This window comes from Kogia breviceps, chromosome 19, assembly GCF_026419965.1.
Source record: "Kogia breviceps isolate mKogBre1 chromosome 19, mKogBre1 haplotype 1, whole genome shotgun sequence".
Lineage (NCBI taxonomy): Eukaryota > Metazoa > Chordata > Mammalia > Artiodactyla > Physeteridae > Kogia > Kogia breviceps.
The window spans coordinates 40,594,400-40,614,184 of record NC_081328.1 but is presented as its reverse complement, the minus strand read 5'-3'; the positions used below and the strand labels follow the sequence as shown (position 1 = coordinate 40,614,184).

The window sequence follows — 19,785 nt, the reverse complement described above, 5'->3', positions numbered from 1 at the left end:
CGTTTAATCCTCTGGGTGAAGCTGGTATTCGAAACTAAGTCTGACTCCAAAATCCGCGCTTTCAGCCACTACCTTTTGCTGCTATTTGGTAAAGAAAGCAGACGATGGGCTTCTGCGTTTCCAGGCAAGCAAGAGGGCAAAAAGTGATACCCTACGGGGAGAAAGGAGCAGGTGGAAAACATCCGGCTCTAGGAGCGCAGCGACCTCTCGTGACCTTTCTCTCCGGAAGCGTTTGCTGCCCTCTGGCGTGAGTGCGCACGCGCGGCCGCCAGGGTCTCTCTGGGTCGCGCGCGAAGCGAGGGAAGGTTCCGCCTTCAGGGTAGAAAGGCGCCTGCGCTGGCGGTGCTCCGGTCGGGACGCGCATATCTCGCTTCCTCCCTCCCTATCCTGTACGCGGGTGGGCGTGGGAGGAGGCGGGGAACACTGGAGGGGAGCGAGGGGGCGGGTGTCGCGGGAGGGAAGGAGCGAACCGGAGAGCGTCGTCCTGAGAGGAGTGAAGGCGGCAAAATGGCGGACCGCTTCTCCCGCTTCAACGAGGACCGAGACTTTCAGGTAAACACGGGCGTCGCCGAGGTCCGGGGAAAGCGCTGGCCGAGCCGGAACCTCCTCATCCCCCGCTCCCAGCTCGCTTTCTCTCCGGGGTCTGCTCCGGCTTCTGAACCGGCTCCCTTTTCTTCCTCGGATTCCTCAAGGGGCCTCCTGGTTTGAGGCGAGGCCGCATCTCCTCTCACCCCGTATCCTCTTACCTCTTTACCTCAGGCCGCCGGGTTTACGGCCTCGGCCTGTTCGGGCTGCGGGTTTGGGAGCCCCAGCTTGGCTGCTGGGGGTGGGAGGAGGGCTGTGCTGCCCTCGGGTGTGCCCAGCGTGTTGCGGGCGCTGGGCTGTCTCCCAGGGGACACGGCGCTTGGGTTGGGGTGGGAGGGCTTGGGGCGAGTGTTGCTGAGACCGGGGCTCCCGAACCCATGGATTTTGCTCGCACGGCTCTTCTTGGGGTCCTTCCCCCTCTTTCCTCATTGTAACAGATAAATCCTTTTCATTGTCTATTTTTCCATATCCTCACCCGGAGAAAGAGGGCTTTAGTTATCAGACGCCTTCTTGGTTAGTCAAACATTGAGATTTCTCCGGGCGTAAATGTTGCTGTTGTTATTAGACCATTAAATGGGCTTGGAAAACAGTAAGTACAGGATGATGGTCGATTAAGCTTAGCCCCAAATCCTACCTCGAGAGATTTGTAAGAAGCGTCCTGATAATGGACTTTACAAGCAGGTGATGACTAGTACCAAAAGCTTGATTTTTCTTTCTTCAGTTGCAAACGTTGTATGGAAAAATGTCCTTGCCATGGCAAGCATTATTGAGGAAAAAATTAAGGCCAAATTAGAACAACACGTCTTTCGGCTGTTTCGAATACCTTCCAGTTAAGCATTGTTACCGCAGCAATCTCGGGTACTAAAAGGGATTTAGTGGAGATGGGCTGTTTCTAGGGTAAAATACATCCTCAGTCTCAAAGAAACCGCTGCATTACTACCGCATATCCTGGCAGCAGCAGTTTGGGTCAGGGGATGCCGAACTCAAATTATTATCCCGCTGCAGATCTTTCTCAAAGTAACACTGGAATACACGGGATAGGTTTCGGAAGGCAGTTTGAAGGCTTTGAATTCCCCGAGATGTTTGGGTTGGTAAATAAACAGGTAAAACAGTTAAGCCAACACTGTTAACAATCTGGTGCCTAGAACGCTTATGAGAAGTTTTGCAGCAGTGAAGGATCTGGGGCTGTTGAGAAGCCTTGTGATCATGCGCCTGCTGATAGCTGCAGCACAGTGCTGGATCTCAAGGTGTTTAAGGCTATAATGCAGGTCCTGGGAAGTTGGAAGCAGTCAGTTCATATTAGCCATTTGAACCCTGGGAAAGGTGGTTGTTTGTTTGTTTGTTTTAGGGAGCACCATAAAACATGAGTAGGCTGCAAAATGTGTGGGATTTATTGGTAGTTTTTTAAGGAGACATGTTGTTAACTAAAATCCTCAAGTGCTTTTCAGAGGAGAGAATTTGAGGATCACTTAATAAAATTGAAAATAAATAATATAGACAATTAAGTTTTGAGGGGAAATATTTGTCAACCACAGGATTTCAGCAAACAAACAGGATTTGCAGGGCCTTGAAAGATTTTGAAAACTGGAGAGCAGAGTATGAATGCCGTCACCTGAAAAAACTGAGAAAGCCTCTACTTTTTCAAGTAAGATGACTTTCCCTTCTGATGCTGTAGTTGGGTTTATGTAAGATCTGCTTTTGGTTGCTTGGTAGTCCTTTGAAGATACTACATATATTTTATGTACTGCTTTTATATTGGAATACCCAATTCCTGCTGTATTGGGTCAGCCAGGTAAATATTGGTATTTAAAATTCAGGTGTCCCAGCATTATGGATAAATAGGGCATTGGTAGTAAAAAAACTTTTAGACAATTACAGGATAATAAAACTTCTGTAAATTATTGTGCTAACATTAAAAAATCATTCATTTAAAAATACTTAAAAGACCTGTTTTCTGGATGTTTTAATAAAAGGGAAAATATAGATTGATTTTCATTAATGAAAATTTGATTTAGTTATTGGAGAGAAGACATAATAGGATGCTCCTGCATATAGTATATCTGAAACATTGTTGAAGGTCAGGTTATTCAAAATTAACTGTGGTCTTCTTTTAAGGCTTTAAGTGATAAATGAGGTGAAGTTAGTAAGTACACTTGAAAACAGATCCAAAGTAGGTTTCCAGACACAGTGCATAGATCCTGTTGCTTTAAACAGATCTTTTTCTAGCACTGGAAATTTTTCTGTGCACCTTCTCTGGTAAGTTCTAGATGATTATCATTTTCTTTGCCTTTAATTTGGCAAGATAATTTAGAATTTCACTCTTTGCCAGTTTACCATCAAGTGCAAATTTTGGGGAGTTTGAATACTATCTCTTGAATTTAGTATGGAGTCAGAGGTGGCTTCACTATTAGATTTTTGTGAACACTTAAAGTTTCAAAGGTGTCTTGTATAATATACTGAGGAGCTTAACTGGTATGCCACTTGAAGCACTTATGAATATAAGAGTAATTATTATCAGGCACATATGTTTGAAAACATTTGATAACTTCATTTTAATAAATAGGTACTATTCTGTGAGCTTTATGTGTGTTATCTCATAATCTTCACAATAACTCTAGGAGGTAGGCACTATTACTCTCATTTTCAAATGAGGCAGCTCAGGCACAGATAATTAAATAACGTGGCCAAGTATACACAGCTGGTAAATGACAGAACCTGGATTCAGACTCTGGCTTTTTGACTTTTGAACCTGTGCTCATGACCATTATCTCTACTGGCAATTAAGTATTTTATATAACTGTAATCGAGTCATCAAATGTGTAGGATAAACTTATATGTCACAAAGAATAAATGAGCTTTTAGAGAGGTGATACAATTACAGTTTTTACCCTGTTCCGGTTTGTGCATATGTTTCTCGTTGGTCTCCCAAGGCTTCTAGGGAGGCTCCTGACAGTGATAAGTTACACCTTGTCGTACAGGATATATTGTTAACTTGTTTTAGTTCAGACATTCTTTTGTGTACCCCTTTTAAGTGGTATTTTATCTTTGGAAGTCTTTGTGATTTAGGCTGATGTATTTATTTTTTTTTAGTGTTTTAAGAGTTTTAACTACTTTAACAATCTGACCTCAATTTCTGAATGAGACGTGACTTCTGCCTACGTTTACCAGATTAAGGCATACTTGTTCACAGATTGAAATGTTACACAAACTAATGGAAAATAACATAATTTACAATATAGATGTGTTCAACACTTTGAACTACAAGTTCACTAAAGAAAGTATTATTTGTACAGTGATGTACAGCTATGAGGTGTACACACTGCGTAGCATTTAGTGGTTGCGTAGCTATTGATGATGCAGCTGAATGTTAGTGAGGAAATGTTCTTCAGCTTGTGTACCTGCAGAGGACTGGTGATTTAGACTCTTATTTCTTCTTGTTCTGAATGTATTCTGCATTAGATTTCTAATGAAAAGGAGTTACAATAATAGATCAGTGAGTGATAATAAAAATGTAAATATTACCTAAGAACTTCCTATAACCTATATAGTAATCATAATGGTACACAGCAATAAGCAAGTCATGTATTACTTTTTATGTAGTATGTTTGTAGGATTCCTTTTTGTGTTTCATATATGATAGCAGGATGTGACCATCAGATAATTCTTAATTGAGACCATTAAGTCAAGAGGTTTACAGTTTTAAAATATGTAGGTCATAGAAATATATTAATATATTTTCTGTGTGGGTCTGTGTAATAGAGTTGGCATTCTAATGCAGGCATGCCAGAGATCACACATGGGCAAGTGTTCTAATCTCTGTTTCCTGTGTTTCCTATCATCTGAAAGATGCCACTAGCTATGACAATCATTGTCAGCTTTGCTTGGGAGACTGAAACTTATGCAAAATCATTACTGTTTCGTTTCCCATATACATTGTGATAGGTGGAAAGGGTTGGAACCAAGGCTGTACAAATTTCAAAATACTGATGATGAATTGGCATGATTATTATTAGCAAATGCAAAATTACTGGTTAGTATATTGTCCCTGTTGTATTCCTTCCTTTTAGTCTGTATGCGTCACAGAAGTCTCATTAAAGTACTGCGAAGGATTCTTTTATCACATTTTCTCAGGTCTTTAAGTTATATAACCAGAACTAAAGTTTGTGACTTAAATTTTTGTGTTTTTTTTTTGCGGTACGTGGGCCTCTCGCTGTTGTGGCCTCTCCCGTTGCGGAGCACAGGCTCCGGATGCGCAGGCTCAGCGGCCATGGCTCAGCGGCATGTAGGATCTTCCCAGACTGGGGCACGAACCCGCGTCCCCTGCATTGGCAGGCGGACTTCAACCACTGCGCCACCAGGGAAGCCCTTAAATTTTTTTTTTTAATGTATATAATTAGCTATCCTGATTGTGCTGCTTCATTGCTGAGATAATTTCCATATAAATTCAGTCTATTTGGGTACATGATAAAATGAATAAAGGACAGTCTGTTTTCTTGATGTGGTAAAGATTACCATTTTTGGAAAAGTAGCAGAAGTTCATGAAATCGTGAATTATGGATTTGAAACCCATGTAGAGGTTTCATTTTTGTTCTTGTGATTTAATACGTTTCTAATATTTTATTAATGAAAATGGATTCCAGCTTGAGGTAGACATTCAGTTCTTGAATTCTATTCAGATTCCTTCCTGAAACAACTTGGTATTTTTGCTTGTATGCCTGGCATTCTCTTTTCATATTAGCATTGCCATTTAGTATTAAGTGAAAGCTGACTCATGGCAATTAACAAAGGCATTACAAATGACCACCACAAATACTGAAAGAAGGCATTGATTTGATATTGCAGTGAATACCAGAAGATGTTGTAATGATTTTCCAGTTATAAAAAAATGAATTGTCCATTTAACTTGGAAGTCTAACCAAATGTGCTTAATGCATATTGTATTAATCAGTGCAAAAAATTAAATATGCCCAGGCTGAATATACTGTGTTGTCATTCTTACACAAAATGATATCTTCGGGATTTAACATACACTTAGTATTTTATACTAATTTAGAAATGTATGGGGAAAAAAGTATAGCTAAAGTTGGTTTGGCATTGTACATAGGTTAATAGCACATAATGTTTTAGTAAGTGCTATAGAGAGTAAGAAATTAAAGTTAGGACCCCAAACCATGAGTTTCCTGTTTCTTGCCTTAATTCTTCTTTTTACTGACAATGTTAGGGTAAGATAAATCTTGTGTTTTGTGTCAGTCAAGCAACCAGAAAGTTATCTTTGTAATATTACATTTACTCTCATCTCTTGAGGTTCCAATTATTTTTTGTCATCCTTGCCACTCTTTGGCAATTACATTGATTTCGAGAGGGAATTTCAGTTTATTGCTGTGTTTTGTAGAACTGAAATACAAAATAGCTCTCCAGGTTTAAAGTTGTAATAGAGAAAAGTCATTGATCATGGTGTTTTTAAAAATAAATAAATAAATAAATAAAATATTTTTGGCTTTGTTGGGTTTTTGTTGCTGTGCGGGGACTTTGTGTAGTTGTGGTGAGCTGGGACTACTCTTCGTTGCGGTGCGCGGGCTTCTCATTGTGGTGTCTTCTCTTGTTGTGGAGCACGGGCTCTAGGCGCTTGGGCTCAGTAGTTATGGCTCGCAGGCTCTAGAGCACAGGCTCAGCAGTTGTGGTGCACGGGCTTAGTTGCTCTGTGGCCTGTGGGATCTTCCCAGACTAGGGCTGTTCTGAACCCGTGTCCCCTGCATTGGCAGGTGGATTCTTAACCACTGCGCTGCCAGGGAAGTCTGATTATGTTTTGTATCTGACATTTTAAATAATGATTGTTGGAAAAGTCAGTGTTCGTATCTCATGGTTCATGTAATAGTATTTTTCCAGAGTTGATGAGAGAAGAACAGCTTAATTTTTCACCCTTTTTATAGGCAGTACTGATAAAAAATCAAGAAATTAATTTGAGGGCTTCCCTGGTGGCGCAGTGGTTAAGAATCCACCTGCCAGTGCAGGGGACACGGGTTCGAGCCCTGGTCCGGGAAGATCCCACATGCCGCAGGGCAGCTAAGCCTGTGCGCCACAACTACTGAGCCTGTGCCCTAGATCCCTCGAGCCACAACTACTGAGCCCGCATGCCTAGAGCCCGTGCTCCACAAGAGAAGCCACCGCAATGAGAAGCCCATGTACCGCAACAAAGAGTAGCCCCCACTCTCCGCAACTAGAGAAAGCCGCGTACAGCAACAAAGAACCAAAGTAGCCAAAAATAAATAAGTTTAAAAAAAAGAAATTAATTTGATACTTTACATCTTGACTATAGAAGAAACTAAAGCTGATGCTTGTAGATTATGTGCTGTAGTGTCAACTTCTCTTGTTGCTATGAGTAAAATTATGGAGTATTTTAAAAGAAGGGGCAAAAGTGGTTGAAAATTTAATTGGTTTAATACTACTTTAAGGTATCATCTGCACAAGATATGCAAAGGAGTTTGTTTACTTCAAGAATATTTTTTAGAATATAAGCTAATTTTAAAAATTGTTAAAACAGTATTTGAATAGGGGGTGTACTAAGAATAGTATGTATGATTATGTGGTGGAGTTGGTTAAGAAGTGGTGTTTTTCAAGGAGCTATTGTTTTAGCTGGAGAGATAATAAAAGTAATAATAATATTAAGTTTATTACACACAAGACTAGCATGATTATCAGATGAATAGTATTATAGTCAGTAAATGCAAAACACTAAGGAAAAGAGAGAGCCCTTAAAATGGAATAATTAGGTGTGCCTTTATGAAGAAATTAGCATTTAAACTGGGTCTTGAAAGATGGGTTTGCATCCTTGCAAAGGAAAAGAATGGGAGGCATTCAGTTGGAGAAAATAGGGTAGAAGTATAGGAGTGGAACTAGCAGAATTGGTTTTTTTAGGACAATGAATAAAACATTGGGAATAGGGGAAAAGTGAAAGCTGGGGATACAAAAGTTTTAATGCTGTAGGCAGGCATGTACTGGCTATTTAAGGTGTTAAGCAGGGGAATAGACATAGGAAGATTGATTTAGATACAGTTGTGTTAGCTGTGCTATACATACAGTTAAAGCTGTGATAACCAGTCTCCATTAACCAAAATTAATGTGAGTGGGGGCAAGGGAGTAGAAGGTGTATACAAGAGAGTGATTATAATAATGGGCTATGTGATTTTAAGCGTGGCAGAGTTAAGTGAGGACTTTTGGGGTGGAGGGTAGAGAAAAAAGTTGGATCAGTGGATTGTAGGTTCTGATGGGGTTTAAGAATTGTTGGAGTGGAGGTACTAGAGGGAATGAGCTGGAAGGACAGAAGGTTGTGGTTGGAGAGCACAGTGTTTGAAGTAGAGAATTATGGAAGGGTTGAAATGATTAGTAATGACCATGAGAGTGAAATGGCTAAGGTAGAATGGAGGTCAAGATCATTATAGGAAAGGAAGTTAGGGAACTGAGGCACCAGGGTGTTGTAAAATCATCTAACCTGGATATTAGAATGGTAATATTGTGTAGTTGCATATTGTCATGGTTTAATAAGTGCCCTTGTATATACATTCTTGTCTAATTCTCCCAGTAACTCAGCAAGATAAGTAGTATAGGTAGTAAGTCTTTCATAGATGAAGAAACTGAGGATAAATTAAGTATTTGCCTAGTACGGAGCTGAGTTTTGAACTTTAATCTTCTGATTTCTTTTGTAGCATTCTTTCTGCTGTGGTACATAGTATGGCCTCTTTTTGAGGAGATGAGTGTTGGTATTGTCTACATTATGCAAAGCATTGTTTCTCTTTAATACATAGCAGCATTTTCTACCAGTTAACTGTTAGGAAATAGTTGGTATGCTTATCATTAAATATTTTTTTTTCCCAGAACCATCTCAGCGTTATAAGCTTAATTGGTTCTTCATGACTTCTTGCTTGCCTTTTTGCTGTTTATAGGCCTACCAGAAATTCCATTCCATTTCCCAAACATTTATTGAGTGCCTGTTTGTTAGCACAGCATCATAAAAGGATAAGAAAAGAAGATTTTTAAAAAATTAGTCCATTTTTAAAATTTGTTCCAGTAAAAGAGTAAATGGCAGAGAAGAGTGGTACTTCTACTGGGTACTGTCAAATTAGGGTACCAAAAACTTATCCATGACCATTATAGCATCAAAAGTTGACTGCTGTGGAATCTAATGATGCTACTATCAGCTACTATTTTTTGAGTAGTATTACATGCCAGGCCTTGTGCCAAGGCATTTTGGAGATGTTTAATCTAAGTAACCATCCAAACCAGGTGGTGGTATCCTTCATTTTACGGAAGGGAAAACTGAGAACTGGAGGCCACACAGTAAACTCAGTTTTGAACCTTGTTTTCTCCTAAAATATGACTTTTCCTGTCTTTCCTGATTGTTTCAAGTATAAGATGCAAACGCACTAACTTGGTTTCTAAAACTCTTAAGCATCTGGTGCCATTGTAACAGGTGTGTTTCTTTTCTTCCCCCTCATTGTCCTGTCCTGCCATCTTGTAGTTTATGTTATTATCTGGACATGCTAGGCTCTTGCATTGTTTTTTGTTTTTGCATATGCTCTTACCTGTCTGGAATTCCTACTACTCATTCTTTTTTTAAAAATATTTATTTATTTATTTGGTTGCACCAGGTCTTAGTTTTGGCAGGCAGGCTCCTTAGTTGCAGCATGCGTGTGGGATCTAGTTCCCTGACCAGGGATTGAACCTAGACCCCCTAGGAGCAGGGAGTCTTATCCACCGTGCCACCAAGGAAGTCCCCTTACTACTCATTCTTCAAGACTCAATTTGCTGTTGTCTCTGACGTCTTCCCTAGGCAGAGTTAGTTGCTTCATTTTCTGTGCTCCCACAGCACTTTGGTCATATTTCAGTAACAACACTTTTATTAGTAATAATAGTAGCTAACAGTACAGAGTGCTCTCTGTTAGGTACTATGGTATGCATTATTATCTCATGTAATCCCCGGTTAAGGTGGGTTTTATTTTTATCCCCACTTTGCAAAAGAAAAACTTACCCACTTCGCACAGCTATTGAGTCGAAGAAGTAGGTTTCAAGTAGTTTGGACCAGTCTCAGCCTTTAACCACTGTGTTGCTTTATTTCTCCTACGGTATACTTTGTAATACTTATTATAATACTTATAATTTATCTCACCTCCCTGGATGTGGAACTCCTTGAATTCAGTCTTTCTTGTTTTATTCATTTTTCTAGTATTGAGTCAGGGTCTAGCACCTACAGGTTGCTCAGGTATTTGAATTAATGGTTAAGTAGAGGAAAAGACTTCGTAGAGTCTAAGAAGAATGTCCATACTTGGTGGCTCAACTTCCTGCTGTGCTGTGGATTATCTAGGTTGAACTGTTAGTTCTGTGACATCCTAAAGCCAGTTGAAGGATATTTCAAGTGTGGAGGTTGTCTTACGGAGAGTTATAATCTCACTTTATGTTATATTGTATATAATTTCAGCAATCTTTTAGTTGTGAGTTTCCTTTTGTGTGACACATTGTACGTACACATTATTTTTCCTTGGACTAGTGCAGAATTTTTGTCAAATGTCTAAATAGATAGACATTTATCATACCAGCCAGTGGTGAAAAATAATAAGCATTGCTATGGGTCTCAGAGGACTTCTTTTTTTAAAAAAAATTAATTTATTTTTTCTATTTATTTATCTATCTTTGGCTGCGTTGAGTCTTCGTTGCTGTGCGCGGGCTTCAGTAGTTGTGCCATGCAGGCTCAGTAGTGGCGCATGGGCTTGGTTGCTCCGAGGCACGTGGGATTTCCCTGGACCAGGGCTCGAACCCGTGTCCCCTGCATCGGCAGGCGGACTCTCAACCACTGCGCCACCAGGGAAGCCCCAGAGGACTTCTTAACTATTGTCTCCATATCTTTTTGAATGCCTCAAAAATTGTTTACTGACTTTGCCTGCATTTCTGAAAAAGGTCGACTTCTCCTATGGGGTTTTAAAAAGTTCCTAATTTTTCAGTGTAATGAGTTTTTGGAAACCAGTCCTTTCTTGTTCTAGTCAAATTATCCAGAAAATTTGATATGTCAAACAGATGTACGTGTATTTTTAGACGAGTGTGTGATATGCTTATACCCTTGACTCACTGTAATGTGTTTTCAAGTTCTTAGATATTTACTGAGATGGCTTAGCCAGTTATCTTTCCTACCGGATTACATAGAGTTAAGTTTAATAAGTGAATTTATTCTTCTGGGTTACTGACTGGCCTCAACAGTGCCTTAAAATAATAATTCATTATTTTGCACCTCTTTAAATCTCAAAACCTATGCAGTAATACTATCGTGTAATCATCTGGAATTTACAGCTGGGGGAAACAGGCCTAAGCCGAGAGAGTGGTTTGGTAATCTGCCCAAGGTTATACTGCTAGCAGATAGTAATGATTTGATTTCTGGTGTCTCTGACTTCAGAGATCTTTGGCTTTACAATAATCTACTAGAAGTCATTAGAAATCAGACTGTATCATTAAGAAGACAGTAGTGAAGAACTGGGGTTTTTGAGGAATTGACCACAATGGTGTTTCTGTCTACTTTCTAAATTGAAATACATTTTAAATATACTAATAAAATAACATCAATAATCCCCCAGAATGTCCTTCTCTTTTCTTTTTTTCTTTTTTTTTTTCTGGCCAAGAGGCTTGTGGGATCTTAGCTCCCCAACCAGTGATAAAACCCGGGCTCTCAGCAGTGAAAACGTGGAGTCCTAACCACTGGACTGCCAGATAAATCCCAGAATGTCCATTACTTTTTGGATAGGTTTTTCATCCTGAGACATTTTCTTTCTGAATTAAGATAATACTAGAATTAGTTTATTTGGAATGAGTAGGGCAGAGGGAGACAGAGATGAATTCTCATATTTGTTGACAGAGGAGGACTGTTTTTGTTCATAGATGAAATATGAAGCTGTTCTGTACGGCTGTGTCTGCTAAACAAAACTATTTTGGGTCCATGGCAGGTGGAATCAGCATCATTATATGTTTTGTATTTAGAAAGTCCAGATTATAAACAAGTATGTTATTTGAGTTGTGATGTAGGGCTATGATTAATATATACACTTGGAGACATTAGACAATCTCTAAGGGAATAATGGTAAATACAGTACAAAAGATAAATTTTGGTTGGGGAGATTTGGAGCAGAGAGAGACAGGAACATCTACAGTATGCAGCTAAATAGCCAGAGCCAGGTGCTAAGATAGCATTAGCATGAGTGGTACAATAAACTGCCAAAGATAAAACTTTTAAACTTGGCTCATACCTAGTCTAGATGGGAAAAGCCAGACAGGATTTAAAATCTCAGTCTGTATAATCCTTGTGTTAATAATTGATTTGACTATTCAGATCAGAACTTTGGATCTGCCGACTTTGACTGTGAGTAATATTTTTCATTATTATTATTTTTTTACGAAGTGGTATTAAATTTTAATAGTCATAGGAAGATGGAAGAGACTCACCTTTTTAGGGTCTTAAATATTGCGTTTTGCTATTTGAAATTATGGGCTGTTTGTTGTGATCCTTAAAGAATTGTCCCACACTTTTCTTTAACTCTAATTTTCCCTATTAATTACCATATAGTTAATCACTGGAAAAGGTACAGCTGTGGGATTATGTGGATTCCAAAATTAGCACTGGTTAGCAAAAAACAAGATTATATATATGGATAAATTTAGGGCAACCCCTGTCTCTGTTTATATTTAAATGATCACTACAGCTAAATCTGTAATGAGAAGTTTCCACATTTGTCCTGTGCTTGGAAGCAGAATCGTTGACCTGTAAGGAACTAGAGCTACTGTGTACTTTAATGACATGCAGGTCAGTCAGGTTCTATTCATTTGTAGTTACACCTACAAGTTGATACTTTTTTGAGAGAAGAAGCAGTTCAAAGAAAGTCAGCTGGGTGTATGTATACATGTGTGTGCATTTAAAAAACTTTGACACATTTTTTGGTGGGTGCGTGTCTGATCTTTTTGAACTTACATTTCTGATCAGCATAAATGAAAAACTATATTTCAATTCTGAAAGCAGGTAGTATTTAGAAAGGAAGAGTTGATTTAGACAATGGAATAAGTGTTCAAAGCAGTCATCATTGAAACCAAATTTGTTGTTGTTGTTGTTGTTGTTGTTTTTGCGGTATGCAGGCCTCTCACTGCTGTGGCCTCTCCCGTTGCGTAGTACAGGCTCCGGACGCCCAGGCTCAGCGGCCATGGCTCACGAGCCCAGCTGCTCCGCGACATGTGGGATCTTCCGGGACCGGGGCACGAACCCCGTATCCCCTGCATCGGCAGGCGGATTCTCAACCACTGCGCCACCAGGGAAGCCCGAAACCAAATTTTAAGAATGCTCTAACATAGGATCTGTGAATTTTCACTAGGGTGACCCAATGTTTGGTTTATGCTTCTTGTCCTGGCTAATTAATTACGATTAGCACTCCCTTTTACTCTCAGAGTGCCCTGGTTTGTATGATACGATCATTCTAGCTCTAACGGGATTTGAGAGATCTAAATGTGGTTTTGAAAGCAGGGTAAAACAGAAAAAATTACTTCTCTTCAAATCCCTGTTGAGGTCTTCAGATAATCAGATGGCCATAAGGATCTTAGTAAGTTCATCTGAATGACTTGAAAAAAATTTTTGTGGGGGAGAGAGGCAAGAAATAAAATATCATTATCATCATCATCATCATCATCATCACTGCTACTACTGTCATAGTTTGTGCTCTGGGAGTTTGAAATCACTTTTTATATTCCTTCCTTTCTTCTTCGTTTTGCTTTTCTAGTACGACATTCAGAAGGGACAGAAGGATTCAGAGTGAAAAGTTAAGCCACTTAACCTCAAAGACAACCACTATTTCCAATTATATGTGGGTTCTTTCAGTTACTTAATATATACAAGCATTCTCCATTCTCCCTTTCCAACGGTAGCATGCAAGCACATTTTTCAGTACTTTGATTTTTTTCTCATAATAATATTCTTTCAATAATAATAATAACAGAAAGATTTTTGTTTTTATTTTAAACTAATTTATTTTAAGCTTATTTTAGACATATGGAATGGTCCCAAAAATAGTATAGAGGGTTTTGGTATATCATTCACCCAACTTCTCCTGCTACAGTATTTGTACAATAACCATAATATAATTATCAAAACTAGGAAATTAACATTGGTAAAATAATATTAACTAAACCATAGAGCTTATTTGAATTTTACCACTTTTTTTTTTTACTGATGTCCTTTTTCTGTTCCAGAATCCCATCCAGGATTCCACATTGATTACATTTAGCTATTTGTCTCCTCTAATGTATAACACATCCTCAGTCTTTCCGTGTCTTTTGTGACAACTAGGTTTTTTGTGTTTTGTTTTAATTTTTATTTGGAGTATAGTTGATTTACAATGTTGTGTTAGTTTCAGGTGTACAGCTATACATATACATCCACTTTTTTTTTTTAAGATTCTTTTCCCATATAGGCCCTTACAGTGTATTGAGTAGAGTTCCCCATGCTATACAGCAGGTTCTTATTAGTTACCTTTTTTATATATTGATAACTAGGTTTTGACTAACTCTGCTTTCTATAGGGAATATTATTTCAGAATTATGGAGGCAAGGTTTTTTTTTTTAATCTTTGGGCTTTGTATGGGAATACAGTGGAAGGAATATGGGACTAAGAATCAGAAGCCTTTGAATTTGTGACAGTCTGTATCCGTTTATGTATCAGTTCTCTTGTTTGTAAAATAGGGATGTTTAAAAAAAAATCCACTAAATTCAACTGATTCCCAAATCCTGTATTAAGTATCTCATGAGCTTATCCTAATAACCTTAGGATAAGGTTTCTAAAGGTATTTTATAAAACTAAAAGAAGCTGTACATGTCTGTGTGTATGGAGTGGTATTGACCCTTCCCAGAACTTTTTTTAATAAACCTTTTATTTTAATACAGTTTTAGATTTACAGAAAGATTGCTAAGATAGTACATAGTTCATGCATATACACATAACACCTCATATACTTTGTGCCCATTTTCCCCTGCTGTTAACATTTTACATTAGTATGGCATATTTGTACTAATGAGCCAATATTGATATATTAGTAGTATTATCAGTAGTAGTAGCATTTGGCCGCACCGAGAGGCATGTGGGATCTTAGTGCCGCGACCAGGGAATGAACCCGCGCCCCCTGCATTGGAAGTGCGGAGTCTTAACCACTGGACTGCCAGGGAAGACCCTTGATACATTATTATTAACTTTATTCAGATATCCTTAGTATTCCCCTAATGTCCTTTTTCTATTCCAGGATCCCATACAGGATATCACATTACATTTAGTTGTCATGGCTCCTTAGACTCTTCTTGACATTGAGCAAAAATTTAGTTAATGTTATAATTATCATTAATTTTGAGTAATTAATACTTAATAAGTATTTCAGTTTATCATAAGTCCCTATATATATTTTCTAGCTCAGTTGGGCCCTATGCTTATGTTTATTGTATATTTGTTTAATCTTTTAAAGCAAACTCTTTGACTTGTACATTTGTGTTTGGGACATTGTTAGATACATTTATGACTTATTTGATATAAAAGCCTTCATTAGGAACATGGATCCAAAATTTGACATTGTTCCTATAGGTAAGAAAAATTTGCTTTAAATGATCTGTTTTGGGGGAAACAAGGGACTGCTTGCTTCCTTTGCTAAAGAAAAAGGAAGAGTTTCATATATCTTCTTTGACCACCTTAATGCCCAACAGAAATATAGTCCTTCTTAGCTCTTCTTTGAGGAAGGAGCTATCTAGTCTTCAAGGCAATTCCCTTCAAATCTCTATTGTCTTTGATCTTTTCCAGCTCCCCCTTTGTTTTCTGTATATTTGGTCCTCCTCCCCACCTCCTTAAAAAAAAAATCTTAATAAACAGTTTTAAAAAACAAATCTTACTATACCACTCTCTTTCTTAAAGACCTCTACTAGCTGCATATAGCGTAAATCATAGATCGGAGAATAAATCCCGTGCTCTACAAAACCAGCCTTATACTTTTCAGTGGAAGAGTCTCCACACTCCACCTGCACCTGGCTATGATCCAGCCCCCGTCCGCTTTGAAGTCTTGCTCGATACTCCTAGTCTGTGCTCCCCCAGCTCTTCATTTACATCTCTGTTATGGCACTTAACCATATTGTAATTCACTGTTTAGCTATTTCCTTCTCCATAAGCATATTCCTTAAGTCCAGGTACTCTTTCTTTATCTATGTGTCCTGTGCCAGAACACTTCCTAGTAGATGACAAAAAATTAGTGAATATGACATGTTGGGTTAGAATAACATGTCCTTTTATGTAAATAAAGAGAGAAGAGGCTTGTTTATACAAGATGATTTTTTAACTGTTGTAAGGACTCAGTATTTCCACTTCCTTGCCCTTGTCCCCTAATTTTTTCAGTCTTTTGAAGGTGATTTGTGGGATTCCCTGGTTGCCAGTGGTTAGGACTCAGTGCTTTCATTGTGGTGGCCTGCGTTCAATCCCTGGTTGGGGAACTAAGATCCCACAAGCTGCGTGGTGTGGCTGGAAAAAAAAAAAAGGTGATTTGCACTGTTCAAATTATGCCCTTAATTGGGTGTTTGTTTTTTTGTAAAATACTTTTCCCCAGACATTCTGTTAGACTCAACTTGTAGGTAGAATTTTAATCTTACACCTAGATATAGCGTGTAGTCCAATAGCCTCTTGTCACAGGTAAGGAAGCTTTGTGCTAACAACGTCTTCAATTTTTTAGAACATTGTTAACATTTAGAACATTATTAAAACATATTATTAAAAGCAGTAATACAGGGAGTTTTCTGTGTGTGTGCTTGAGGCAGGAGGAGTGCACTCCTGCTGCACTGGCTACAGGAGTTGGGGGGTGAGCTTGGCGGTGACGTGGTGCCCTCACATGACTGGGAGCTGCAGAGCAAAGCAGCCTTCATCCCTCCAGGGAAAGTGGAGCAGGTCTGTGGGTATAAGTGTTGCGGCAGTGCACTTGTGGCGAGAATCGGAGAAGCAAGAGACAGCAAGGATAGGCCTAGGAAAATGAAGAAATGGAGCAGCCCATGCAGAATGGAGAGGAAGATCCCCCTTTGGGAGGGGGCGAAGGCCACCAGCCAGCAGGAAATAATACACAGGGAAACGCTTGCCGAGTTGCCTGTAATTTCCAGTGGGCCATACCCAGTAGGCAGGTCAGTGATGGGATGGGTGGAGATGGAAATGTTAATGGACGGGATGAGAGAAATCAGGAGAAAACTTAGGGAGCTGCAGTTGAGGAATTGTCTTTGTATACTTGTAGGGGAGCTCTCTAATCGATTACCATGACCGTCATGATGAATTTTGCCTTATGCCTTGACTCCTGCCATTTCGCTTGAGATTAATACTGTGATTCCCAATGTTGTTTTCTTTTTCCTTGCATTTTCCTGATATGCCTTTACTGATCCGTTTGCTGTGAACCTTATGTAATTTCCATGTGTCAGGTGTTACCAGCTTCTAATTAGAGATTGCCTTGGCACCCAATCTAAGTTTCTGTCAACAGTACAGTTTCACCCATTCACCTGGAAAAATGTAAAGTTAATAAAGCAATTAAAAAACTTTTAAAAAGCAAAAAAAAACCCCAAAATGAAAACAGAACAAGTAGTACAAATGTAAAAGTGGATATTGTTTAAAAGTTCAGGCTACATTTTTTTTTAAAACATCTTTATTGGAGTATAACTGTTTTACAGTGGTGTGTTAGTTTCTGCTTTACAACAAAGTGAATCAGTTATACATATACACATGTTCCCATATCTCTTCCCTCTTGCGTCTCCCTCCCTCCCACCCCCCCTCCCTACCCCACCCCTCTAGGTGGTCACAAAGCACAGAGCTGATCTCCCTGTGCTACAGGCTACATTGTAACAAAGTAAAAAGTAAAAGAGTGCTGCATTCTCCATTTCATTTCTTAGAGGTAATCATTGTTATCAGTTTTACAATTTTGTAGTCAGGTTTTTTAAAAATAAATTTATTTATTATTTATTTTTGGCTGTGTTGGGTCCCCGTTGCTGCATGCAGCTTTCTTTAGTTGCGGTGAGCGGGGGCCCTCTTCATTGCGGTGCGCAGGCTTCTCACTGCAGTGGCCTCTCTTGCTGCGGAGCTTGGGCTGTAGGCGTTTGTGCGCTTCAGTAGTTGTGGCTTGCAGGCTCTAGAGCGCAGGCTCAGCAGCTGTGGCGCATAGGCTTAGCTGCTCCGTGGCATGTGGGGTCCTCCCGGACCAGGGCTCGAACCCGTGTCCCCTGCATTGGCAGGCGGACTCCCAACCACTGCGCCACCAGGGAAGCCATGTAGTCAGGTTTTAAAATGGACATACTGTTTTGAAGAAATGCTTTAGAAATTTTGACTACGGGTTTACTCAAGTTATTAACTTTTTTTGTTGCTACTTATAAAAAATATATAGACTTTATTTTTTAGAGCAGTTTTAGATTCACAGCAAAGTTGAGTGCAAAGTTCAGAGTTCCCATATATCCATTCCCCCCTTCACATCAACTGTCATCAACAGTTCCCACCAGAGTGGTACATTTGTTACAAGAGGTGAACCAACATTGACACATGATTATCAACCAGGGTTGTAGTTTACATTAGGGTTCACTCTTGGTGTAGTTCAGTGGCTTTGACAAATGTAGTATGATGACATGTATCCACCATTATAGTATCATACAGAATAGTTTCACTGTCCTAAAAATTTGCTATGCTCCATCTATTTATCCCTTCTTCCCCTTTAAGCCCCTGGCAACCAGTTTTGTTTTGTTTGTTTGTTTTAACTGTTTCCATAGTATTGCTTTTTCCAGAATGTTACATATTTGGAGTCATCACAGTATATAGCCTTTCAGGTTGGCGTCTCTCACTTAGTATTAATAATATGTAATCAAGATACCTCTGTGTCTTTTTGTAGCTTGATAGTTCATTTCTTTTTAGTGCTGAATAATAGTCTATTGCATGGATGTACCACGGTTAATCTGTTCATCTATTCGACATCTTGGTTGTTTCCAAGTTCTAGCAGTTATGAATAAAACTACTATAACTGTCATGTGCAGGATTTTGTTTAAGTTTTAAATGCATTTGGTTAAATACCAAGGAATGCAATTGCTGGATCTTGTGGTAAGGCTATGTTTAGTTTTGTAAGAAACTGCCAGACTATCTTCCAGAGTATTATTTTGCTTTCCCACCAGCAGTGAATGAGAATTCCTGTTGCTCCCACATCCTTCTAGCATTTGGTGTTTTCAGTGTCTTGGATGTTAGCCATTCTATTTTTTTTTTTTTTTTTTTTGCGGTATGCGGGCCTCTCACTGTTGTGGCCTCTCCCGTTGCGGAGCACAGGCTCCGGACGCGCAGGCTCAGCGGCCATGGCTCACGGGCTCAGTTGCTCCGCGGCATGTGGGATCTTCCCGGACCAGGGCACGAACCCGTGTCTCCTGCATCGGCAGGCGGATTCTCAACCACTGCGCCACCAGGGAAGCCCAGCCATTCTAATACGTAGTGGTATTTCATTTTAACTTGCAATTCCCTAACGAAATAAGATGTTGAGCATCTTTTCATATACTATTTGCTGTATGTATATTTTCTTTGGTGAGGTATCAGTTTAGATATTTTGCTCAGTTTTTAATTGAGTTGTTTTCTTATTGTTTGAGTTCTTTGTATATTTTGGATAATAGCCCTTTATCAGATGTGGGTTTTTTGCAAATATTTTCTCCTGATTTGTGCCTTGTCTTCTTATTCTCTTGACAGTGTCTTTCACAGAGCAGAAGTTACACATTTTAATAAAGTCCAAACTTATCAATTATTTCTTTCATGCATCATGCCTTTGGTGTAGTATCTAAAAAGTTAATATCAAACCCAGGGTCAGCTAGATTATTGCTAGCTTTTACTTGATTTTCATGTCTTCACGTTTATCTTGGTGGTAGATGAAAGATGTTTTATGCTTCACCACCAAGGATTATTGGCTTTGTGGTTAACATTTTGCTTTTGTGGAAATTGATGTTAATTATGTTTTTGTAGTAACAAATTTTAAATGTCAGCCTTTTTTTCCTATAGGGTACATTTAATTCAGTTTAAATCTGCAAATTCGTGGAATTTTAGACCAAGAAACAACATAAAAGAGTGTCTAGTTCAAATTCTTCATTTTATAAATGAGTACAGAATGGATGAGA

The 19,785-nt window shown here is 39.1% G+C and overlaps 1 protein-coding gene and 1 pseudogene across 8 annotated transcripts in view; both read left to right on the top strand.

Annotated features, from left to right (window-relative positions):
• Nucleotides 1–253: 253 nt before the first annotated feature.
• Nucleotides 254–19,785, top strand: part of GPATCH8 (G-patch domain containing 8) — a 98,888-nt gene continuing 79,356 nt past the window's right edge. For 3 of the 8 annotated variants that reach the window (XM_059046465.2, XM_059046464.2, XM_059046467.2), the window contains exon 1: nucleotides 537–552. Coding sequence is in view for 2 of the 8 variants with exons in the window: in XM_067021905.1 (XP_066878006.1) it covers nucleotides 508–552 (45 nt within the window). In the remaining 6 variants the exon portion in view is untranslated. Of the gene's footprint in view, nucleotides 553–19,785 lie in introns of all 8 variants that reach the window. The other 5 variants (XM_067021905.1, XM_067021906.1, XM_059046462.2 and 2 more) reach the window with 5 other exon arrangements.
• LOC136791973 (protein BEX3-like) lies at nucleotides 16,657–16,958 on the top strand (annotated as a pseudogene).